This window comes from Leucopleurus acutus, assembly GCF_964270905.1.
Source record: "Leucopleurus acutus genome assembly, chromosome: 1".
Lineage (NCBI taxonomy): Eukaryota > Metazoa > Chordata > Mammalia > Artiodactyla > Delphinidae > Leucopleurus > Leucopleurus acutus.
The window spans coordinates 62,718,663-62,741,182 of record NC_139142.1 but is presented as its reverse complement, the minus strand read 5'-3'; the positions used below and the strand labels follow the sequence as shown (position 1 = coordinate 62,741,182).

At 33.5% G+C, this 22,520-nt stretch overlaps 1 protein-coding gene across 1 annotated transcript in view; it reads right to left on the bottom strand.

Moving 5' to 3' along the window:
• RALGAPA1 (Ral GTPase activating protein catalytic subunit alpha 1) overlaps positions 1–22,520 on the bottom strand; it is a 220,419-nt gene that overhangs the window by 8,706 nt on the left and 189,193 nt on the right. The window contains exons 37-39 of the mRNA XM_082844727.1: positions 19,389–19,547; positions 18,275–18,402; positions 2,046–2,170 (exon numbers count right to left, since the gene is read on the bottom strand). Coding sequence (XP_082700853.1) covers positions 2,046–2,170; positions 18,275–18,402; positions 19,389–19,547 — 412 coding nt within the window. The remainder of the gene's footprint in view (positions 1–2,045; positions 2,171–18,274; positions 18,403–19,388; positions 19,548–22,520) is intronic.

Below are 22,520 nucleotides of genomic sequence, written 5' to 3'. Positions count from 1 at the left end.
TTCCTTTTTATATTATTGTGCTGAATTGAAAACCACTGATAAAAATTTTTATCTTTCATAACTATTAAAGTCTGCAAAAAACCCCATAAAAATGTATTAAGTAATACTAGGAAAGTTATTTACAGTGTTTAAAAACACCTTTTAAAAATTCAAGTGTATGTTTCTAACAGTTCCTAAAGGCAAAGGCAATTTAAAAAAATTACCAAAGAGCCTTGACTTGGCTGCTGTATCACTCTTTACCTAATGTCTCAGAAAGTGAGAATACTACTTACTTCCCATGTTATACATCTGGCCAAATGTGCAGGATAATATGCAAAATACAAGAAGAACATTAAGAAGAGGAATATGAAGGATTCCAGCTAGTAAACAGCTACAACATGAAAACTGACAGCCTTTATACATTTAAGGGGAAAAGTTAGTCTGAACGTGGCTTTATTATCAATATTTTTCATTTGTGCAATTTATGGCTCAACTCTATGTATGGTACACAAAAGTGTTATTCATGTCTATTTTAATAATGTCTGATATTTTATCAGATATTCTCTATTATTAAAAATGAAATGTCCAGGTATACTTAACTAGTTTTTATTTTGTTGTTCATTAATTTATTTTTAGTATCTTTCTTTTACCATCTTTCTTATGCCGAGCTGAGTAATTTTAGATAGTGTCAACCCAGTCTAATATAATTTTCTCTTTGCTAGGTCTTTTATATAATTAATTGAAAGGGCTCCAAGTTTTTTTGTAAAATTATTTTTATAGTGGCCAATTAATTGGTGACAGGAATGGAAGCTTTAATTTCATCGACTTTAATTGAGAATTACAGTAATTTTTTTTGCAAGCAAATTAGGCCAGTAAAGGCCAGTACTGTGCCTCTTAAACTACTTAATATAAAGAAAACTTATATAATATGAAGAGAATCTGAAGGCTTATTAAGATGAACTTCAGGTATATTGTATTCTCTTTTTCTGCTTCCCTTGAACATCATTAAAACAGTCATCTTTGTATTTCAGGTGCCTAGTATGGTGTGAGGCACACAACAGAATAACTATTTGATGAGTTAAGATACCCAATAACAATGCAACACATTACAAAATACAAAGACACACCATTTCAGTTCAGTAGTACTACATTTTCATGCTGAGAAACAAAAAGGTCAATACAACAAGGTGTAACTAACTTCAACCAAGGGTTCTATTATTAGTTATTTTTATCCCAGAACCAGTGTTAGTGTTTCATGCAGACCTAAGTTAGTAAGTATAATTCTGGAAGAAATTTAGTGACAATTTCTGAAATGTTTAGTATGAACCAGGGCAGTGTTAAGTTTGCTTAACTGAGTTACAAGCTTAGTGCTTGCTAATTTTTAAAAAAGGAAATGGGGGAAGAACAAAGGGTGTTTTGTTTGACACTTTGTCTTACCTTCAGATAAACAGAACTGATATTTAATGATCTAAAGAGGGAAAATAAAATAAATGAAACAATCATAAGGAGTGCAAAGAATTACAGAATAGGAAGGCCATGAGTCATTTCTTTTCTTACTGATTTCTTCAAAATTAGTTAATTGTAAAAATGCAGTACCCTCTTATAATCTTTAAGTATTACAAAATAATTTACTCTAAGTACTTCTAAATCTAGACCAATTATGTTAACTTTATTTGTAAAATTAGAAATGATAAGGTAATATTCTTGGCCATAAAATTTGATCCTCTGAAGTTGAGAGTGCCTGCTCAACTTGTATTTCTTTTGCAGATACTTCAGTAACGATTCCGTGAAACACAATAGTTACTGCCCATTAGCTCAGATAAAATGTAGTGTGTGTGCTTTTATGAAGACTGTTGACCTTTAAAGGAACTGTATTTAGGTAAAAGAAAGTATAAATCAAATTTAAAGGCCAAATATGAAAATAATGATGAAGAATATTTATATTTCAATGACTGGAAGTTTATTCAAGCAAGTTTTCCATTATTTTAAGAGTTTTTTAGAACAAAAGGGTATTGCATTTCAAGTTCCAATAATGAACAGTAACTAATACTTGCTTTTAATCTTACCGGCATCAGATGGTAAATGATGGTAGGGAGCTGGAGAAAAAACCTGTGCTGCAAAATCTTCAAATGTCGTTGGTTCTAAATGGTGCTGGACAATCGTTTGCAGATATCGCGCTCTCTCCTCATAGCTGATTTCCTTCAGTTAAGGATGAACTTAAATGCAGCATACATTGGGAAAGAACCGATCGCATCATAAAGGACTACTATCACTGCTAAGCCATTACTTCTTAATAAATATAATTATTAACTATTCTTGCATATCATTAAAAGTACAGCTTTTTAAAGAGAAAAATATGTAGCTTTTAACATAAGTTTACTCTTCAGGATACCACTATACCTGGCAGCTTAACAGGAAGACATTTATTAGAAAATAATTAATAGTAAACTGCTGGAAGAAAGAAAGGCAACAGTTTACTTGGGAAAGGATTCAACTGCTATCAGGTCAGCCTAGGGCTCCTCTTATCTTGTTAATCAGCTTCGATCTGCAGAGGTACTCTGAAAAGCCACGCGATAAATACTATAATGCTTAAAATACTATGTCTGAAATTCTGTTTTTCATTTGTAATAATTTATTGTGAAAAATTCCTGCATATCATCTTTTTCTGAAATCCCTGCATTTTCCCAACAATTGTTCTCATTTTGAATGGAAGACTACTGTTGCTGTAATCCTCGAACTTAACTCCATGCAGTTAAGATAAATACACAGCTGAATCTGTATGTCAGGAAAAAATACCTAGTCAATTATAACACTGAAACAAGCAGGAATATTTGCAGAGAGTCCACAGGACTCCTACATACCGTCTAACAAAGCATCTACAGGGCACTGACACTGACAGAAAAATACTGTACTTCCCTTTCACCACATTTTCTTCTCTGATATTATTGACAAGCAACCAGTACCTTGAAGTGTTGTTGCTTTTGAACAACCCACTCCAGGCTTCCTGTTTCAGCAGGCCTGATTGTGCTGTTAGCACAGAGAGGGCGAGAAAGAGAGAGAATTTTTCTGTTGTTCACGAAAGCAACTATGGAAATGGCTGTCAAAATGTAGAGCAGCAGGCAGCAACATACAATTATCAGGAAAAACTCACATGCTGACTTCATGTCGCATAGTTCCTGAACTGAGAAATCAGTTAACCTTTCTTCTACAACTTTTAAAAGTTTTCCAGCTGTACTCAGTGTGCTATGTTGATAGGCTTTACCTAAGACATTTAACTAAGTGTAAAGGATAATAAAAATTTGCTTATCGGTTCTTCTTTATTCATTGAATTTTTCCCAAAACCCATTTTAATATTTTACCCTCAAAATTCATTATTCTCTCTCTTTTTAAAATTGCAATTCAATTGCTGTAATCCTTTAGTTCCAGAGGTTGTAGACCGAGTCTACAATCAAGACCAAGAAAAAATTTTGAGAGGAAGATAATTTAAAATGTTAATTCAGTGGGAGATACCATAGCCAGTTACATTTACAAAAGATTATTGATTGAGAAAAGAAAAAAAAAAAGAAGAGTTAAAGGTAAGTCTATATTCATTATGCACTTGACTTAGACTGTGATATCTTTTGCCACCTAAATGACTTGAGTAACCTCTTCTTATACTACAATTTATTTTATGTATCAAATATTGAAATAATCTTAATTCCAATTCCTGGCAATCCATTATTTTCAATTCTGGGGTTGAACTTCAAAAGAATTTTACTCCTGAAATGGGTAGCAACAGGACAAGATGCTATATTGAAAGGATTTTATGGAAGGATCATATAGACGTTTTTGAGTGTTAACACAGGAAAGTAATATAGCACACTTTTAAAAGAGGGTATATGGTTATAAATGAAAGGGGATGAAACTGATGGTTCAATCTAAATAATACCACATATCTCACAACTTGTTGGAAAGTACTTTTTTCATCGGGGGAGATTCACAGCTGCCGAATTTACTGCAGTTAATAGAGTCCTTTGATTCACAGCAGTGCCCCTTGTACAAAAAATACTGGCCTTTGTGTATTACCAGAAACTAATTTTCTATTTGGCTGAAAAGGGAAAAATGGGGTTATTGCTTCTCCCTCCTACAGAGCTTTTCATTATGCCTGATGCACTCAACTTCTAAGCTCTTCTGAGAAAAAAAATAACTGAAGAGGCAAGAGGTAGAAAAATGAGCTTGTTAGCACATTAGAAGTGAAGTATCTTGGTGGGCCCTAGAAATTCCCAGTGGTGTGTTAACTTATCACTCTATGCATGCTGGCACTGATAGTCTCCCAATTGATCACTCTCTTTTCGCACCAAAGGTGCTGCCAGGAAGCAAAGGCTGAAGGCCCACAGGAGAACAGTCTGCTATCAAAACAAGCTGTTTTTAAAAGTCTACTTGAATGGGTAAAATGCTTCATGAAAAGTAGGGTGGAGACACCTACCTACTTTTAAAAATGCTCTACTTTCAGAGGGCCTATAAATGAAATATTTTACTTTACCTTATTATATTTAGAGTTTACACAAAAATTAGGCAGAGAGAAAGCAAATTTAATATTTCTAAAGCAAGGAGATTATTAGAGCAAGAAATGAATATCTAGAGAAGATACATTTATTTTTTATTTTTTTAACATCTTTATTGGAGTATAATTGCTTTACATTGTTGTGTTAGTTTCTGCTGTATAACAAAGTGAATCAGCTATACATATACATGTATCCCCATATCCCCTCCCTCTTTTGTCTCCCTCCCACCCTCCCTCTCCCACCCCTCTAGGTGGTCACAAAGCACCAAGCTGATCTTCCTGTGCTATGCGCTGCTTCCCACTAGCTATCCGTTTTACATTTGGTAGTGTATATATGTCAATGCCAGCCACTCTCTCATGTCGTCCCAGCTTACCCTTCCCCCTCCCTGTGTCCTCAAGTCCATTCTCTACGTCTGCATCTTTATTCCTGTCCTGCTCCTAGGTTCTTAAAGATACATTCTGAAGTGTAATTCTATTTCACTATACAAAAGGAGATTCATAGAACTCTGAAGAAACCCTAATATATAAAGCTATAAGAAACTAAAATTATCTAGACATAATGTATTCATTTTGTATAAAAACACATGATGTATTTAATAAAACTGCAAAAAATCGTAATTAGAGAAAATGATGCTTTCTAAAACAATTTTTTGAAGTTCAAGTATAGGTGGCAGAGTGAAGGAAAACAATCATTAATTGTTGAATTTAAATGAAAAACTGCAACGGTTATTACAGATTAGCCCACTGTCTGAAGTTTCCTTCTGGGGGATTATTTTCAGAAAATACTGTTAGCTTAGTAAATTATTATAGACTACAGTAACTCACCTTCTAAAAGCTAAATATTCTAATTTTCCAAGTGTGATGTAGTCAAATAAATAAACAATATGAAAGCAACCCAATCTACAGTACTTACATCTTTTCCCCTTTTACTTTGGAAAACATATATTAAGGAGATATAATGAACTCTAAGTACTTAAACAATAGTCCTGAGTCCACAAACAAGGTATTTTTTGTGATTGAGATGATGATAAAGTTCCAAACAGTGATGTCAGCATCTGCAATGGTAACCATAGTCCAAAATAGTTAATTCCTGTATCTCCTTATAATATGTTAGACACTTATCCTTAAAAGGCAGCTCTCTAGGGAAGAGTTATTAGTACCTATAAATTGAGTGGCATACGCAAACTTGATGGCTAATAACAACAGGATAAGCTCAAGCTATATTCCTACTGTGACTGTGTGTTGCCACTGGCATTGAAATTAAATTGAAATGGGTGAAATGATAAAAAGATGATGGTAAACTTACAAATTCAGAACAAAATTTAAAGTACAAGTCTAAGTTGAATTAAGACGGTTTTTGTTGCAAATCTAAAACAACCCAAGCCAAAACTAGCTAATAAAAAGCCATTTGATGAAGGAGACTTTTAGCTGGTAGGAATCTTTAATACAGAACTAGCCAATCAAAAGAAATAACACACAGGTGCTGCAATCACAGCAATATAATTATCCACTAATCCTCCTTCCTTCTACTTTCTGCAAAAATAGAAATGGGGGGAAGGAATATTACCATTCTAAAAATAAGAAAAGGGAACTGAATGATTTTTATAGTATAAATAAATAGTTTAAACCCAATCTGTACTTCATTAATATGAAGTTAATATCAGTATTCAATTAACTACTTTTGATTTTAAACTTATCATATGAAATAATAATGGCCCCCTGTCACTGTGTCAAGCCCAGCTGTTATGAAACTAGGGTTCAGTTTCAGCCCACTCCTGGAAAGAGATGCATGAATTCTCTGTGCCACAGTTTCTCTGAATGTTACATGGAGATCCCCCCACCTGCTCCTATTTATGTCATAGGGCTGCTGAAGATAAAGGATATAAATACAAAGTATTGACCTTTGACCTTTGACTCAAGTCTTTGTAAATAGCAGGTGCTGTCTCCACTAGGACAATTTTCAGTATCATCAGTTTAAGAAATATACCTGTGTACATGTGCAAGAACTCTGATAATATTTCTTGTTTATGTTATGTACAAGAGGAACTTTTGACTTATTCTGGTAAGAGAAAACTCTGATTTCTCATGAGAAAAAACACAATATGAAGAAAAGAGACTGCAGACAGTTAATTAGAAACACTTTTTTCAACTTTACTAATATATAGGGAGAACAGATAAAAGGTAGATTTGGTTTTTAAAGAAGCAACAACTCTTCATTCGCCACAATAATTCTTAATAATACAATGAAATTTTGAACTGCTTCTGCTGTCAGAAAAGGCATAACTTTCAGTTTTGTGATCATTAATTCCATGGCACGCCCAGGAGGTTGTATAAATACTTAGGTCCAATGTAATTTGTGACTAGTCTCAAAGAAATAGAAATTTGTGTGTGTGTAAGTATATGTACATGTGTATATGTATGTATATGTTTGTATATATGTATGTTGTACATAGCAAGAATATAAAGTATAATTTTTCACAAAAAGGAGTTACGAAAATTACAGACAGACAACAAAGGCATATCATTGCTTAACTAATTTCCTCTTAAATTCAGGTTTAATATTTTCTTTCCTAAACAAGAAAAAACTACCGGCTCCTTTTTAAGTAAAGGCAAAGCATGAAGTGTCTATATCTGTGCTCAACAGCATAGCCTCAGGGATTTAGGGCCCATTCTGAAATTCCTAATTTAGTAAGCACTTGCCCACACTCATATTAATGTGGTTTCTTTGTCATTTTAGCAGTCAGGAATTTCATCTCCCTTCTCTGTATACAAAATTCCAAGAACAGTAATTGCAGGAAGAGAAAGAGTTTTACCTATTAAAAATTTCTTGCAAGTACTACTTACAATATTTACAAAGTCTGTAAGATGGTTGGTAGTTTGAAATTGGCTATGGTGGGAGTTTTCACATCATAGAACTCAAAAAATGCCACAAATCGAGGCCTCCTCCTGCTCTCCAGAGCCAGTTGTTAAGCATCAAGTGTGCCTCATTCCTCACGCTTGTTCTCCTAATAAACTAGTGGGAGACTAATGTCTGAGGGTGGAGGCCATGCCTTTTTATCTTTATATCTCTAGCACCTAGCACAGGGCCTAGCAGCACTCAATGACTGTTTATAAATTATAGAATGAATGAATAACGTTGGTTTGGTAGTTGATTAGGAGCCTGTTATGCAGACAGCCCCCTTCCTCTAATCTCACTTTGGCTCCCCAGAGACAAAGCCCTTTGGGGCAAATACAGTTGGGACTCTCCTAGGATTGAACTTACAGAGAGAGTCTGGTTCCACCTCTACCCTTAATCTTGCTGACCTTCTCCGGAAGAAGAAAAAGTGAGTAAAGCACAATGTATACATATGTAAGGTGTAACATTAAAAGAAAATTGATACTAATTTCTTAAAAAATTATAATAATTGCCTACAGAAGAAATTCTATAAATGTTGAAAGTAATTACAACTCATTACAATTTAGCATTGAAATAAACATTTTGCCCTACTGGTTGTGATAATTTTAGTTAGAACTAGAGGAAGGATACAACAATGATCTACAAACGTTAATGTCAGGAAACTTAGCAAAATCAGCAAAATGTTTATTCAGCAATAAGCCTTGCCTCGAAGGAGAATATAAAGATTCGCTCAGAAAAACAAAGCTGCTGACCAGTAGAGTTCGGACTAGAACCTTGGTCATTTAATACATTATTAAATATTAAATAAATATTAAATATTAAATTTAATAATTTAATAGTCCAGTGCTCTTTCTACAGACAATCTCAATGATCTGGATTTTAGATGGGAAAAAAAAGTATAGAAGGCATTTTAGTCAGCTCAAGGATGGCCAACACAATGACTACTAGCTTAAGTTCTAAGATTGGCAATTTTTCAAAAATCTTTGTTTATATACTAGAATATCATATGTAGTATAGTAATAAAAATCCATGACATGATCTAAAATAAAACTGAGAAAATAAACCACAGTTGACTTTTTAGTTCTAAAAGGCCTTGAAGTATCTTCAAACATTCTGAGTCAGTATCATTACACAGGGTCACGAAAACTTAATGAAAAATAAGAATTTCATTGAGATATAGAATATGGGTAGATATATTCTGCAATTACATCTGCAGGATCTAATAATTATTATTATCAGGAGTAAAGTGGCATACTTCCCTGAAATATACAGGGCAATTAAGTATCCCATGGACTAATAGGCACTGCTCATTTATAAAATAAAAGTAAACTATACTGCTTACTTTATAAAGAAGATCTAGTAAATTAATTAATACTACATTTCTTTCCTACAGTAGCTAATTTCTTTAAGAAACATGCAGTCTAGTTCATATGCAGTAAAAATAAAATTCCCCTAAATAAACGGCATGAATCTTGGAATTATTTGTACTATGTTATTAGAAATTCTGAAAATCTGCAACAGGTTATGACCAATTATTGTGTATGATTTTTATGATGCTTTATATTAATGAAATTCTTTAGTAGTTGATACTATCTACACCATGAAGGAAAAGCTGTGATTTGTCAGAGTAGACAAAGCTGGGCTTTAATCCATCCTTTTAAGCATGCTGCCAAGTCTATATTGTTTTCACTGCGTCTCAATTAGGAGACAGGCAGGACACCTGGTACTTCTTTATCTAAGTCCCATGGGCTGCCAGATGACTCAAAATCCATAACAGGTGCTAAGGCACTGTGAGGATAGTCCTATTATTGAAAGCTGGAGCTGTATAAAATTTGGACCATATATAATTGCTCATAAATCAGTCAATTACTAAATGAAAACATTAAGTAAAACGTTGATAAGCCCAATTCTAACAAACTTCATGTAAATACATTTAAAAAGATTAACCTTAAATAAATAGGATTAAAAATTTAAACCTACCTAAAGGTTCTGAAAATCCTTCCTGATTTAATAATCTAATAATCACTGGCAGTTTCTAAAAAGGACTAACATGATTATCAAATATGTGTATCTATTACACTTTCATGAAAGTTGTATGAAACAAAACATCTAAAAGAAAAACTAAGTTACCTGGATTTCAAATTTAATGAAATTAAAATTTTGTGCTCTCCTTCTTGGTAAGATCTGCTTGAACATACTACCATTAAGTAATAATGAGACTTTCATAGTCAACAGAGACCTGCTGCAAAATTACTAGTATTACAGTAAGAGTTTAAAAAATATTGGGGGGAGACTAGGAACAATCACTGTGTTGTTCCTCTTAGGAACAAAAATTTCAGTACATTAAGTTGAGGAAATGAATGTCTGCGTTTGGACTAAATACTAAACTTGGGTTCTATGAGAAGACTGCAAAAAGGAAAAAAATAACTAAGTGAAATTTTACAGTGTACAATTACTTAAGTGTTATCTCTACCTAAATGTGCACTAACTTAATTAAGATTCTGTTTAAATGCTATAATTATCAGGAGTACAAAAAAAGTGATTTATTATCATGGTAAGTAGTTACAAAGTACAGCAAACTGTCATTTAAGACAGTGTCATAGCATCTATGATAAACAGTATATTGGCTTAAACTAATGCACTATATGCCCCCAGGGAATAATAGGCTCAGCGACTGGACTTTAACATTAAAATCTACCCATTAATCTTGACTTAACTACAATCTATTCTGCAGTAAAAGGAAGAATGGGCATTCAATGAATTACTGTTTTTGAAATATTGCACTGGTGCCCATTTACTAAAATAATTTAAGGGGACATGAAGAGATGCAATACTAGTAAATCTTACAGACTGTTACTAATTTTATAAAACATGCATTTGATTTTCCCTCAGTTTAGCAAGAACACCCCATTTTTTAAAATCTATAGATTAAAAATATTTTCTTAAAATATTTCTCCCTGATCCTTTGAAAGGACATGTTGCATAACTTACAATACTGCAGTATAATTTAGTCAACTTAAGTTCTGCTGAAAAAAGGAATCATCTATGGAAATATACTGTGGGGTCAGGATTCTGGGGGCTGAAAAAGCTTTAATTTTTTTTAAGTTGTAGATCATTGTTTCTTTGCATCAGAACCTCCAACTGCTTGATTAGACTGACCAGAAGAAAATGGAAAGGCCCAGAGTAGTGTTTATACAAATATCACAGCATACAATGCCTCACATAACAAAGAAACAACACTCACATTTAAAAAAGATACCCAAAATAGAATTCAAGGAGAGAAAGACAATTATGAGTGACTGAAATAGGCATTACCTACTCATTTAAATGATAAATCCAGTATGTAACCTTAAGATTTGCTTAGTGGATTATTTTAGCACTTACGATTGTTACGCATAAAATTAATTTACATTTTTATATTAATATGGCTTGTATGTATTCAGACGATATTTGGGAACTCTAAATAGCACAGCGTAAGCCAAATCTGTCTCTAACCTTATCTGATATATTAAATGTGCTGGTTTTAATCCACTTTCCCTTATTTTAAATTTCTATCAAGATAACAAAACATTACTTTCATTTCATTTAAAGGTAAAAATATAATGAAGCAAACCGACTTTTGCTTTGCTATAATCTGGTGGGCTGAAAATAGATAATGGCATGTTAACAAGGAATTACTACAGGTGGTTGCTTAAATATATTTATTTGCTTTCTTTTTGATAGTAGGTATGTGCTAAATAAAAGTCAACACGCTTATCAAAAGAATAAGTAAATGTAGAAACATCAATTCTACAACAGCTATTTTTGCTTCTTCTCTTTTCTGAACAGCAATTAGTAAAGCAACCCCTTCCCCTCCTCCCTAGTGCCGTCAAGCTGTTCAGAGCAGTTTGCAACTCGACAATGGTACCATTGTGAATGCTCTCTGGGCTTCCTTCCCACAGAGAGTTAAATGGGCAGTTCCTGCTGCCCATGATTGGTGTCCAGTGAAATAATACTCAAGAGCCAGGTTTTATCAGCTTCACGCCAAAGAAGTGAAGCCAGGGAACCCAAGCCTTCATATCATACTGGACCATATGCCAACCCTGATGGCCCCAAAGGTTTATCACTAAGAATCAGGATCCATCATGTCCCTTGTGAAATTTCATTTCGCATACCTTATGTGAAATGCAAAGCTTCACTAAAAACCGAACCTTCTTTGCAATTGGCATGAACAGATGGACGGTAACAGTGGTTTGGCAAGCAAAAGTTAAAATTTAAATAGGCTATATTCTAGCGTTTGAGAGGAAAAGCAGTTAGAAGAAAATGGGGAGATTTGTGATCCATAGTTCAATTTTAATTCCATTATTGAGTTATTAAAAATTCAACAGCAAAATCCCATATACTTAGTAAAAGGAAAATAATGGATTAAAAGCACTGCAATTCCTATGTTAAACGAGGTTAGAGTAATTTCAGCTTTACATCCTTCATTCTTTGCTCTCTGAAATCCCCAAATAGCATCTGAATCTACTGCTGTTTTTCTATTTAAATAAAGACTAGAATAAAACTTACACATTATGCAGTAGGTGTAGTTAATAATAATATGAGCATACCAGTGCACCTTCATCACTAATATCAACAACATAGCGTTTGATAGAAAAAAAAAATCCTTTTCTAGCAAAGGTCAGAAGTTAATAAAGATGGAAGCAGAGAAACTTCCAAGTTTTGTTGTTTTTAGGGAACAGTCTGACAATCACCTGATAGAGTTCTCCTATTTTCTTTCTGGTACACTATGATATAACCCAACTGTCCACAGATTGGCATATATGGACCATACTGTCACACTGGATTTGAGAAAACAGGTAAAATGGTGGTACTGTTTTCTTTTCCTTTGCTATTATCGCTGTGAAGCCAATGTACTATCAGCGTAGGATAAAAAAACTTCATTTGTCAACAACATGTAAAAGTATAACAGTATGTAAAAACACATTTTCTGAGCTCTTGCTACACGACAGACAGACTGCTTAGTGCTTCATGTGGATAATCTCATTTAATCCTTACAACACTCCTGAGTTTGGTACTCCTTTTACAGATTAAATAAAATTAGACATAAAGACAGTGACACACTTAATAAGTGGTTCTGGACTCTGAAGCCCAGGCTGATTACCCAACAGTCAGCCTCCACATTTTTAAATATAATTATAATTAAGGACTATAATTAAGGACAGTCTATACTTACCAGTATTATCTTCTGAGGAAATGATCTACAAAAGACTGTAGATACATAAAGTTATGCAGTTTCTCAATAAACTCACTTTCTTCTAACATGAAATGGCAGCAATATTGATGGGCCTCCCTAAGAGGTTTAATAATGTTCTATCGTAATGAATGGCAAACTGCATTAGTGGAGCCAATCAATTACATTTCATTTCGTTTTGGCTCTCATACTTTTGCAACAGGTTCTTTACATTTGAGTAGTAGAACTGCAGGGATAACAAACTGTGACTAATTGAAGAATGATCATTGACTTCTGGTAATTTGTCTGATAAAGTTAAACAGAAACCCAATTCTGGCATTTACGAAAAAGTCAAATCTAAACAGATTAGAAGAAATCAAATAATATTGGTTTGGGAGGAAAGAATATTAAATCTAGGAGGAAAGTGTTTTTTAAAGGTACTATTTTATTTTATAACATCCCCCAAAACTTTTATTTCACAATATTATATATGTATTACATATATATACACACACACACACACACACACACACACATAAAGCCTCAAAATATAAATTACAAGATTATAACAGACATGCTGCATTCCATCCACTCAAATCTCACCCTTTGAGGCCCAGATTTTCTATACATTCTTCCCTGATTTTCTTACTCCAAAGTAATGACTTTTTCCTTGGAACTCCCACAGCATCTTATCTACAACCCTACTGTGACACATTTTACCTTGTGTTATAATTTTTAGTGTACATATAATTATCTCCCCTATTAAATTATAAGATTGTTGAAGAGATTACCATCTGATTTGTCTTTGCATTTCTCTCAAAATCTTTACAATTACCATTTAAGTGATCAATAAATATTTTTGATAGAAGAAAAACAGTACAGTTGCATCTTTTGACCTGGTGGTGGTTAAACTGTAATTATTCACCATATAGTATATTTAGGATTTATACTCTTTTTTCAAATTATATTTTGCAGTTAGAAAGGTTAAGAAGAAAAACTTAAGAAAATTAGGACATGGGATGTGGTTAATTTTATGTCAACTTGGCTAGGCCATGGTACCCAGGTTTTGGTCAAACACCAGCCTAGATGTTGCTGTGAAGGTATTTTTCAGATGTGAATACCATTTAAATCAGGAGAAAAGTATATCAGATTACTCTCCATAACGTGGGTGGGTCTCATCCAGTCAGTTGAAGACCTTAGGAGAAAAGACTGAGGTCCCCAAGGAAGGCAGAAATTCTATCTCCAGATGCCTTCTGACTCAGACTGCATCAACTCTACCCCAACTCCCACAGATTTCAGACTTGCCAGTACCCACAACCGTGTCAGCCAATTCCTTAAAATCAGTCTCTCTATGTACTTATGTATATACACATATCCTACTGATTGTTTCTCTGAGAACCTGAATACAACATGACTATATACTGTAACTTCTGAAAATTTCTATGTATAATAAATCTCATATTAAAAAGAGAAGCCTTAATGTAAAGGTTTTAAAAAAAGGGTTTTTTAACTGTAAAATGAGGAACCCATTCCACGGCACTATCAGATTCAGAGCTTTCAGAACTTCCAAACCAGAAGAGAAACAGTACATATTTGACAGCAACATATTTAACATTTATACATAGTCAAAATGTCCCTAGGATCAAAACAAATAATTACTTTAAAATTTTTATTTAAGGAAAAGTCATGATAGCTAAGATCATGAAATTAATGCTTTGGAATTATTCCTAATACAAAAAAGCCAAAAACAAACAACAAAAAAACCCCCAAACCCCACCAACACACACATACACTCTCTTCCAACAGGTAATTAATAAATGATGACTAAGATCAACCTGAAATACCCCTCAGGTCCAATGGTTACTGAGGATGTGCCTACTCCTTCTCCCCAGTGATGCATTTCAGTTCTAACTGCATGATCAAACCAATAAATTGAGCTCGAGACAAAAAAAGAAACAAAAAAAAAACCCCCAAAAAAACCTAGCTGACAAAGTCAGAGGTTGCAAGAAAATGCTTTTCAAGTACAAGTAATGCAAGAAATAACAAGTGAAGTAAAGGAGAGGTTTCAAAGCTTGAAAGACAGTCATCAATACTGACAGATTACTGTAATTCTGGCCGCCAGCATGATCGATTTGGGCAGCATATGACAATCAATATTGTCCTCATTTAGTGAACAACATTAGATTCACAGATACAGAAGATGTTCCTAGGATAAAATTTAAGCTGTACTTAATGATCATAAATAGCACAATTTATGCTGTGGAATCTTAGTGGGTACTTTTACTGGGCATAAAATAACTGACACAGCAGTACAATTATCCAAATATAATTGAGTTTATTACATATTCTTTTACTCCTTCATTTCTCTTATGAGGATTAAAATAGTAACTCTGATGGTTTTCAAAGCCTACTTCTATCTCAGTTTTTGTTGTAATTTCTTTTGTTTTATTGATCTGTTTTAGAACGCATGATTTTTTTTCCTTAATGGGAGCTTAAGGAAATTTGTCAAAATCTGAATTTGTCAAAAATATACATTTAAAATTTTATATTTCTGAAATATGTATTCTTACTTAAAATGAAAAGACATTTATATTTCAATATCTCAAAAACATCTAGTTGTAATTTATTGTATAAACTTTCATTTAAAAATCAAGTAATTGGGCTTCCCTGGTGGCACAGTGGTTAAGAATCCACCTGCCAATGCAGGGCACACGGGTTCAATCCCTGGTCTGGGATCCCACAAGCTGCGGAGCAACTAAGCCTGTGCGCCCCAACTACTAAGCCTGTGCTCTAGAGCCCACGAGCCACAAGCACTGAAGCCCGTGTGCCTAAGAGCCCATGCTCTGCAACAGGAGAGGCCACCACAATGAGAAGCCTGCGCACTGCAAGGAAGAGTAGCCCCTGCTCACTGCGACAATGTGCAGCAATGAAGACCAAAAATAAATAAACAAAAAATTTTTAAAAATGAATAAACTCTATCTTTAAAAAATATAAAATAAAAATCAAGTAATCTATCAGTACTTATATGAAGTTATTTCCTCCAACGTTTAGAATTAATATACACCTTTGTGAATCTTTGTGAAAGATGACTACATGTTCTTCAGATTAGCAAAGGCTGAGTATCTCTATTATATATTTAAATAGCATGGGAAAATAACTCTATATAGTTTCTAAATTCAAGCTTCTAAGTCAAGAAAAATTTGTTTGATCTGTCTGATTTAATATTTTTACTCTGATAGTTCCAGAAGTGGTTTTCCTGATAGAAGTTGCTCACATCTGCTGTGTAAATAAAGTGTTCATGTTTACTGTTTTCATCTGAAATTATCTCTCTTCATCTTAGAATTTTCTCCAGTGTGCTATTTATTAACATCTCAGCAAGATTAACTATTAAGAGCTTCATGAAACAGGCCTAAAAATCCAATCCAATCAATTAACCAACCAACCAACCAACCAACCAAACATAAAAACCCAATTAGGCAATTCCTTGCTGTTGGGTAGAGCTGTTTCATATTGACTGTAATCTTTACACATAACAGAATTAATCACTGCACAAAATAACGTACCTTATTTCATTTACTAGGTGCATCCAAATTCATTATCTCATTTATTCTTCACAACAATTCCGAGATGGGTATTAGCATCTTTTTTACAGATGAAGAAAGTTAGGTTTAGAGATTCTGGGACTTGACTAGGATCACAAGGTGGACCTCGGGTGGCATGGACTTATATACACTACCAAACGTAAAATAGATAGCTAGTGGGAAGCAGCCGCATAGCACAGGGAGATCAGCTCGATGCTTTGTGACCACCTAGAGGGGTGGGATAGGGAGGGTGGGAGGGAGGGAGACGCAAGAGGGAAGAGATATGGGAACATATGTATATGTATAACTGATCCACTTTGTTATAAAGCAGAAACTAACACACCATTGTAAAGCAATTATACTCCAATAAAGATGTTAAAAAAAATCAATGTTTCTAACTGCAAATCCAGCTATTATACCTCTAGTGTAACGTGCAAATCTGAACTAGTCCTTAAGAGTATGAATTTAGGCGCAGGTAAAAGAAATTAAGCTATATCCTCACTTTTAATTGGTATACTTGAACTACTTGGTAAGATGTGCATTTTACATGCTGTTTGTATATCAGGCCTGAAATAGTTTGTGTGAGTTCAATAAATTGAGTTCCTATTGACACAAGAGGCAAATAAGAGTTTTGTATTACAATCTAATCTCGCTCTCATCACTTTCCCAAAAGATTTAAGGCATTCTTTCAACTGTGTCTTAAATGAAATGATGGAGAACACTAACCTCAGGATAAACATCAAGATCAGGGGAACTGTAAAGAGGCATAGGTCAGAAAGAAGTCAATCTCAGTAGAGTTGACAATGCGGACAAAATTAGTTTACAGATAATAATCTGTATATTCCTTATAAGATTAGCTACCTTTCTAGAGATATTCAGGATATAATAAACTGAATCCTTACACTTCATGACAATGACCACGTCAAATCTGAGTTTTCAACTCAAAGTGAAGATGTAACCGCTACAAATAAGAAATGCTATATAAATGACATTAAGCTTAAGCAATGTAACATGCCATGATCCACCTATAATTCCATTCCACAGTATCAGAATACGTGAGAAATTACATAGAAATCAGATTGCTTAAGTCAATTTTCATTAAAAGAAGAAAACGTATGTGGTAGACTTATGATAAATCCATTTCATATGGAATAGGACACAGGATATTTTTAAAAGCCTTCCCTGTAAAGCTTAACATCTACAGTTTATTATGTAAAAGAAAAATAATTAAAGTGTTTTGAATAATGTAGAAAAAGTATATGGAAACACAAATCCATTTTAGAAAGGAATATCAGAAAACAATTTAAATTTTAAAACTGTGTGCATATTTCGCCCCAGGCAGTGTTCTAAGAAGTTTACACATATTGACTCATTCAGTTCTCATAACACTACAGGCTAGATGTTATTATCATTCTCATTTTATGGATAAGGAAATTGAGGCTCAGAGAGGTTAAATAACTTGCCCAAGGATGTATAGCTAATGAAGTGGTGACCAGCATTTGAGTCCAGGTAATCTGGCTCCAGAAGCCATGTCCTCTCATACTTCCATGTCTCTGTTTATGTCGTCCCTCTGCTTGGAATGCTCTTAATCTCATCTACCTGATTAATTCATTCATCCTTCAAGATTGGTTCAATCCTTACATTTCTCAGAAGTGTTTCCTGATACCACCACTCCTTACAGCTGACTGAGAGGTATCTGAAGTATTGTTATAATAATTCCAGAACATCCTGTGCATAACTCTATTACAACACAGATACTGAAAACAATATATTTCTTCAACTAGATTGAGTACTTTGAAATGACTGTTACGGTTATCTCTGCACATCCAGATTAGCAGAACGCCTAGTACATAATGGGGCTCTAATTAACCAAAAGACAAGTACCGATTAAAAGCGTATAAAAGAAAATACATCATTCAAATATCATAACTGCTTAAACACTGGGGAGGAACTCCAACCTCTATATATCAATAAACAAAAACTCAAAGGTCTTAACAACACATAAGAAGTAGTTACCTTGGAAAGTAGACATAGAGTAGAAACCATACTGTTAAAAAGGATACAAGTTTTGATATAATGGAATCAGCGATTTCAGAGCACGGCTTGCATTTATAGCAGTTGCTCGAACCATAATGGGTAGGACCTTTCCATTCACAATAGCACCATCAAAAAGTGGACCAAAGAAGGGAACCTGATTGAGAAATGAGAACATAATTTTATACTCAAAACTGGAGAAAGGTTGTAGAGAAGAAACAGTTTGTATACAAAAGTCTTTCTGCTTCCTGTTTAGTTCTTCCTTCAGTAGAAATGCTATTCAAATTCAGTTCTTTTCCATGATGGGTCACTCATACTAGGACAATAAACAAACAAAAAATGCCAGTGGTCTACAGGGTTTCCATTCAAAAGAATTATATGCTTCATATAACTGACTGAATAATTTACACTACCTGCCAATTTTCAAATTTTTGTAGCCGCAATTGTATACAAAAATCCAACACTTGGAAATAATTTACTTTTCTCCCATTGAGTAAACTCAGGAAGGACACACATTCTTACAGGCAGCAAGTTAGTTTTTTATTATTTTCATGTGATGCCAGCTTTACTACCAAACCTAAAACACTTTTATTATTATTTTACTACAGAATCTAAAACACTATTTTTTATTATATGGTTTATTAGAAAAAAATCTGTCATTTTTATCAGATGACTGACAGTTTCAAAAGTATTGTTTGAATATGGCTGGTACAAATGGCAGCTGAAGGCAAAGACATGAGCTGTGGATAATACAGTAAATATTTTAGGCTTTAGACAATATGTGGCCACATATTGTCTCTGCTGTATATTCTTCTTTGATGTTTTAAAAGACAAAAACCCATTAAAAATGTAACAAACATTCTTAGCTTCTGGGGTGTACAAAAACAACAGTAAATGGGAACTTCCACTCTGGCACTACCTAACCATCTTCCATTCGAATAGTTTCTTTCTATTTTTCCTATTTTAGCGCCTTCTGAAGTAGACTTAGACAATTCACATAGCTACCAGAGTCTGTGTCTCATCTCCCCCCTCCATTTCCACGTTTTGATGCCTAGTCTAATTCTTCTGAAAGAGGGAAAGAAACTCACAAAGCCATACAGAACTCAAAATATATTAGCAAAATGTAAGATAAGGAGTTCTTACCTCTGGTTTTTTCATTATCTGGATACTGAACATGTGATTTTTCATTGGGTATATTACAATAAGGACATCACCAAATTCGGTAGGAATAATTCCTCTCCTGTAGTCTCTAGTATGCTCTGACCAAACGATGTGTACTTCATCATTTCCTAAATGTCTCAACTGGAAAATCAAGAAAATAGTTCATAGTGCTCGAGAAAAGCCCTGTGAATACAGTCATACAGCTACTGACAACATACTATAAGAAGATTAAAGGGTAAAGAAATTTTAAAAATACTTTTTAAACTTCATTTGATAATTTTTCATAACATGCAAAACACAAGCACTCAAAAGACATTAGGAGACACTGCAGAAGACCAGATAATTTTCAACCGTCTATACAGTCAATGGCAAACAGAGAAATTAGATAAAAAAGATTCGCATACAGACCAAACGCTCTTCTTAACCAGCAACTGCACCAATTTTCTACTACCAAACCTTTTAAAAATTGTTTAAAAGAGTGTTTTAAAACGTGACGGATTTAAGACTATTCTTTTTTTCTGACCACTCTCTGGAAGTGTTAATGAGCAGTGAAAGGGTCTAAAGGAGGCAACAGAAAGAGAAGGAAAAGAAGTAAATCATAAATATCTACTGAGTAAGAGAAAATTGGTTATATTTGCTTTAACGAATTTATTTCCAGCTTTTCTTTGACTATGAAACTTGGCCTACGAAATGCTTTCAAGTCGACTTTGTGAGATTTGTTAGACTCTCTAAAGATTTTATTTAAATACTTATAGTGCTTACGAAGGTGTTTTTGGCATTTAGAGAGTTAACATTATGATGATTAAAATTATAAAAAGCAAAGTATACGAAAGTTGGATTTCTATTAAGTTATTAGAAAAATTAACTTAATGTCCATCAGTATTGAGTTTTCTTCATGTAGATTATTGTTTAAACATGTATTTTAATATATCAATACAATTTGGTTATTTTAGTACATTTATTGATTCTGCCACTGCAAACATTTGAGCCCATTTTTGGTGCACATCTCACATAGGCTTTTCTATTACTTTCAGATAACGTGACATATTGTAGGCAGAAAAGTGTGGAAGAGAAAATTAGGATAAGTGTCGTCAATATTCTTAGTAGGGGCTAACATATAGGCAATTTCTGTTTTTGAAATATTGGACTTATTTTGACTTAATGACCACAAGGCAGGAAAACAATTAAATGTGTCATTTAAACAAACAAAGGAATTAACCATCCAATTAATGAAAGGTTTTCTTCTGTCACCCTTTAACCCTGGAGTTCTTAATCTGGGTTCAAGGGATCTATGAATTTTTGCAAATTTTATTTGTGTATTTTTCTGAGAAGAAAGTCTATCATATAGGACTATGTTTTACAAAAAAAGCCAAGAACCAGTGTTCTAATGGTTCTTAAAAGTCCCCAACACCAATCTATCTAGAAAATCCTAGGCACTATGAATGTCATTAAGTATCAGAAAACACGAGGTAAATCCCTGAACTTTAAAATTTATATTCCTAAGTAAGAAATGCCCTCTCTTCTTTGACAGATTATAAGATAGTGGCAGCTATTACTCTAAAGACAGTGCCCAGCTAAGTCTATAGACCAGAATCTATTATTTTAGAAATATAAAGATTTTTATTTTCTTTTAAGGAGGACTTTTTTTAGGTCTAAGTGGATTAAATAATTCTTTTTGGAAACCATAAATGTGCTTATTGCTCTAAATACATGATGATAGACCTCAAACATCAAAACAATGTTTATTTTAAGTTTTAATTATCATTACTTACAACACACACACACACCCTGAATGACATAAATGCAAGACTTGGGCTTTGTGACATTTTTAAAAACCAAAAAAGATTACACAACTCAGAAAAGCCATGGCTCTATAATTTCATTTTTTAATCAAAATACTTTAAAAATATCCTTCCTATACAGCCATCCCCATGTGTCAGCTTCCCTAATAGGTTTATGTTAACTGAATACAAAAGAAATGTGAAATAAATTTAACCAGGAGGGATGATCCAATCTAATTTTGATACATTAATGTCATATGCTGTACATGTTACAACAGCAGCCAGATCTAATACTAAGCTCCAGGCTATACTGAGATTTCCAAATGGCAGATTGTTCTAAGTGATATCAAGTATAATTGAAGTAATAAACGATAGTAAAAGCTGAGCACACTGTCAGGAAGAATTTAAGTATTTACTTTTTAAAATTAAATGAGTTAGGTTAGGAAAGACAAGACAACTGAAATAATGCAGGTCTCAATTTACAGAAAATTCCTTTTATTTATCTGCTACATTAACCCTTGAACTCTTGCCAAACCTATCTATAATTTCTAGTGCCCACTTATCTAAAGAAATGAGAGAAAAGGGCAACTGTAGTTTTATTTTATAATGAAAGCTTGTCTTCAAATATCTACCACAGAGTATTAAAAGTCTCTTATGGAAGTTTAACAGAAAAGAATAATATATTTTTTCCAGGATGTTGTAATGCAGATATTTGTGGCATAGAACTATGCATATAAACAAAGTCATTTAAAACATGTTCAATCATTTTAAGGAAAAAGCTTCAAGAACATCCCTTATCATTTTTATCCAAATGCTAAAAAAGCAATTATTTTATGCTGTTATGTTGAGGCATGTTTTTATATCTTTATGTCTTTAAACCCTGCTATAAAATAATTAAATAAATTGAGAAATTGCTAATCATTGCCATGTATCTTATAATTTTTGAAGACTACTGAAAATATGAATTTTGAGTGGTTAACAGTTAACAGAAACTTCAGAAGTGTTTGACATTTATTTGACATAAATACTTTATATAGTATTTGATGTTTTAAATTATTTTATCTATTCCTTATATTTTACAGATTTAAAGAGTTGTGTCTTATGTATACTCAGCAGGGTTTTTCCATACTCTAAAAACTCTCAAAGGAGTTCCTACCTGCATGTTCTTGTACCCAGATGCGAATCACTTCTGAAATAGACTATAAGAATTCTGTACATGGGACAGGTCTGTTAAAATGACTGGCAGCCAAAGTACTCTTCCAAATTCACTTTGACTGCTGTTGAAGTCATTTTGGAATTCGAGGTATATAACATAAGCTGCAGATTATCATTA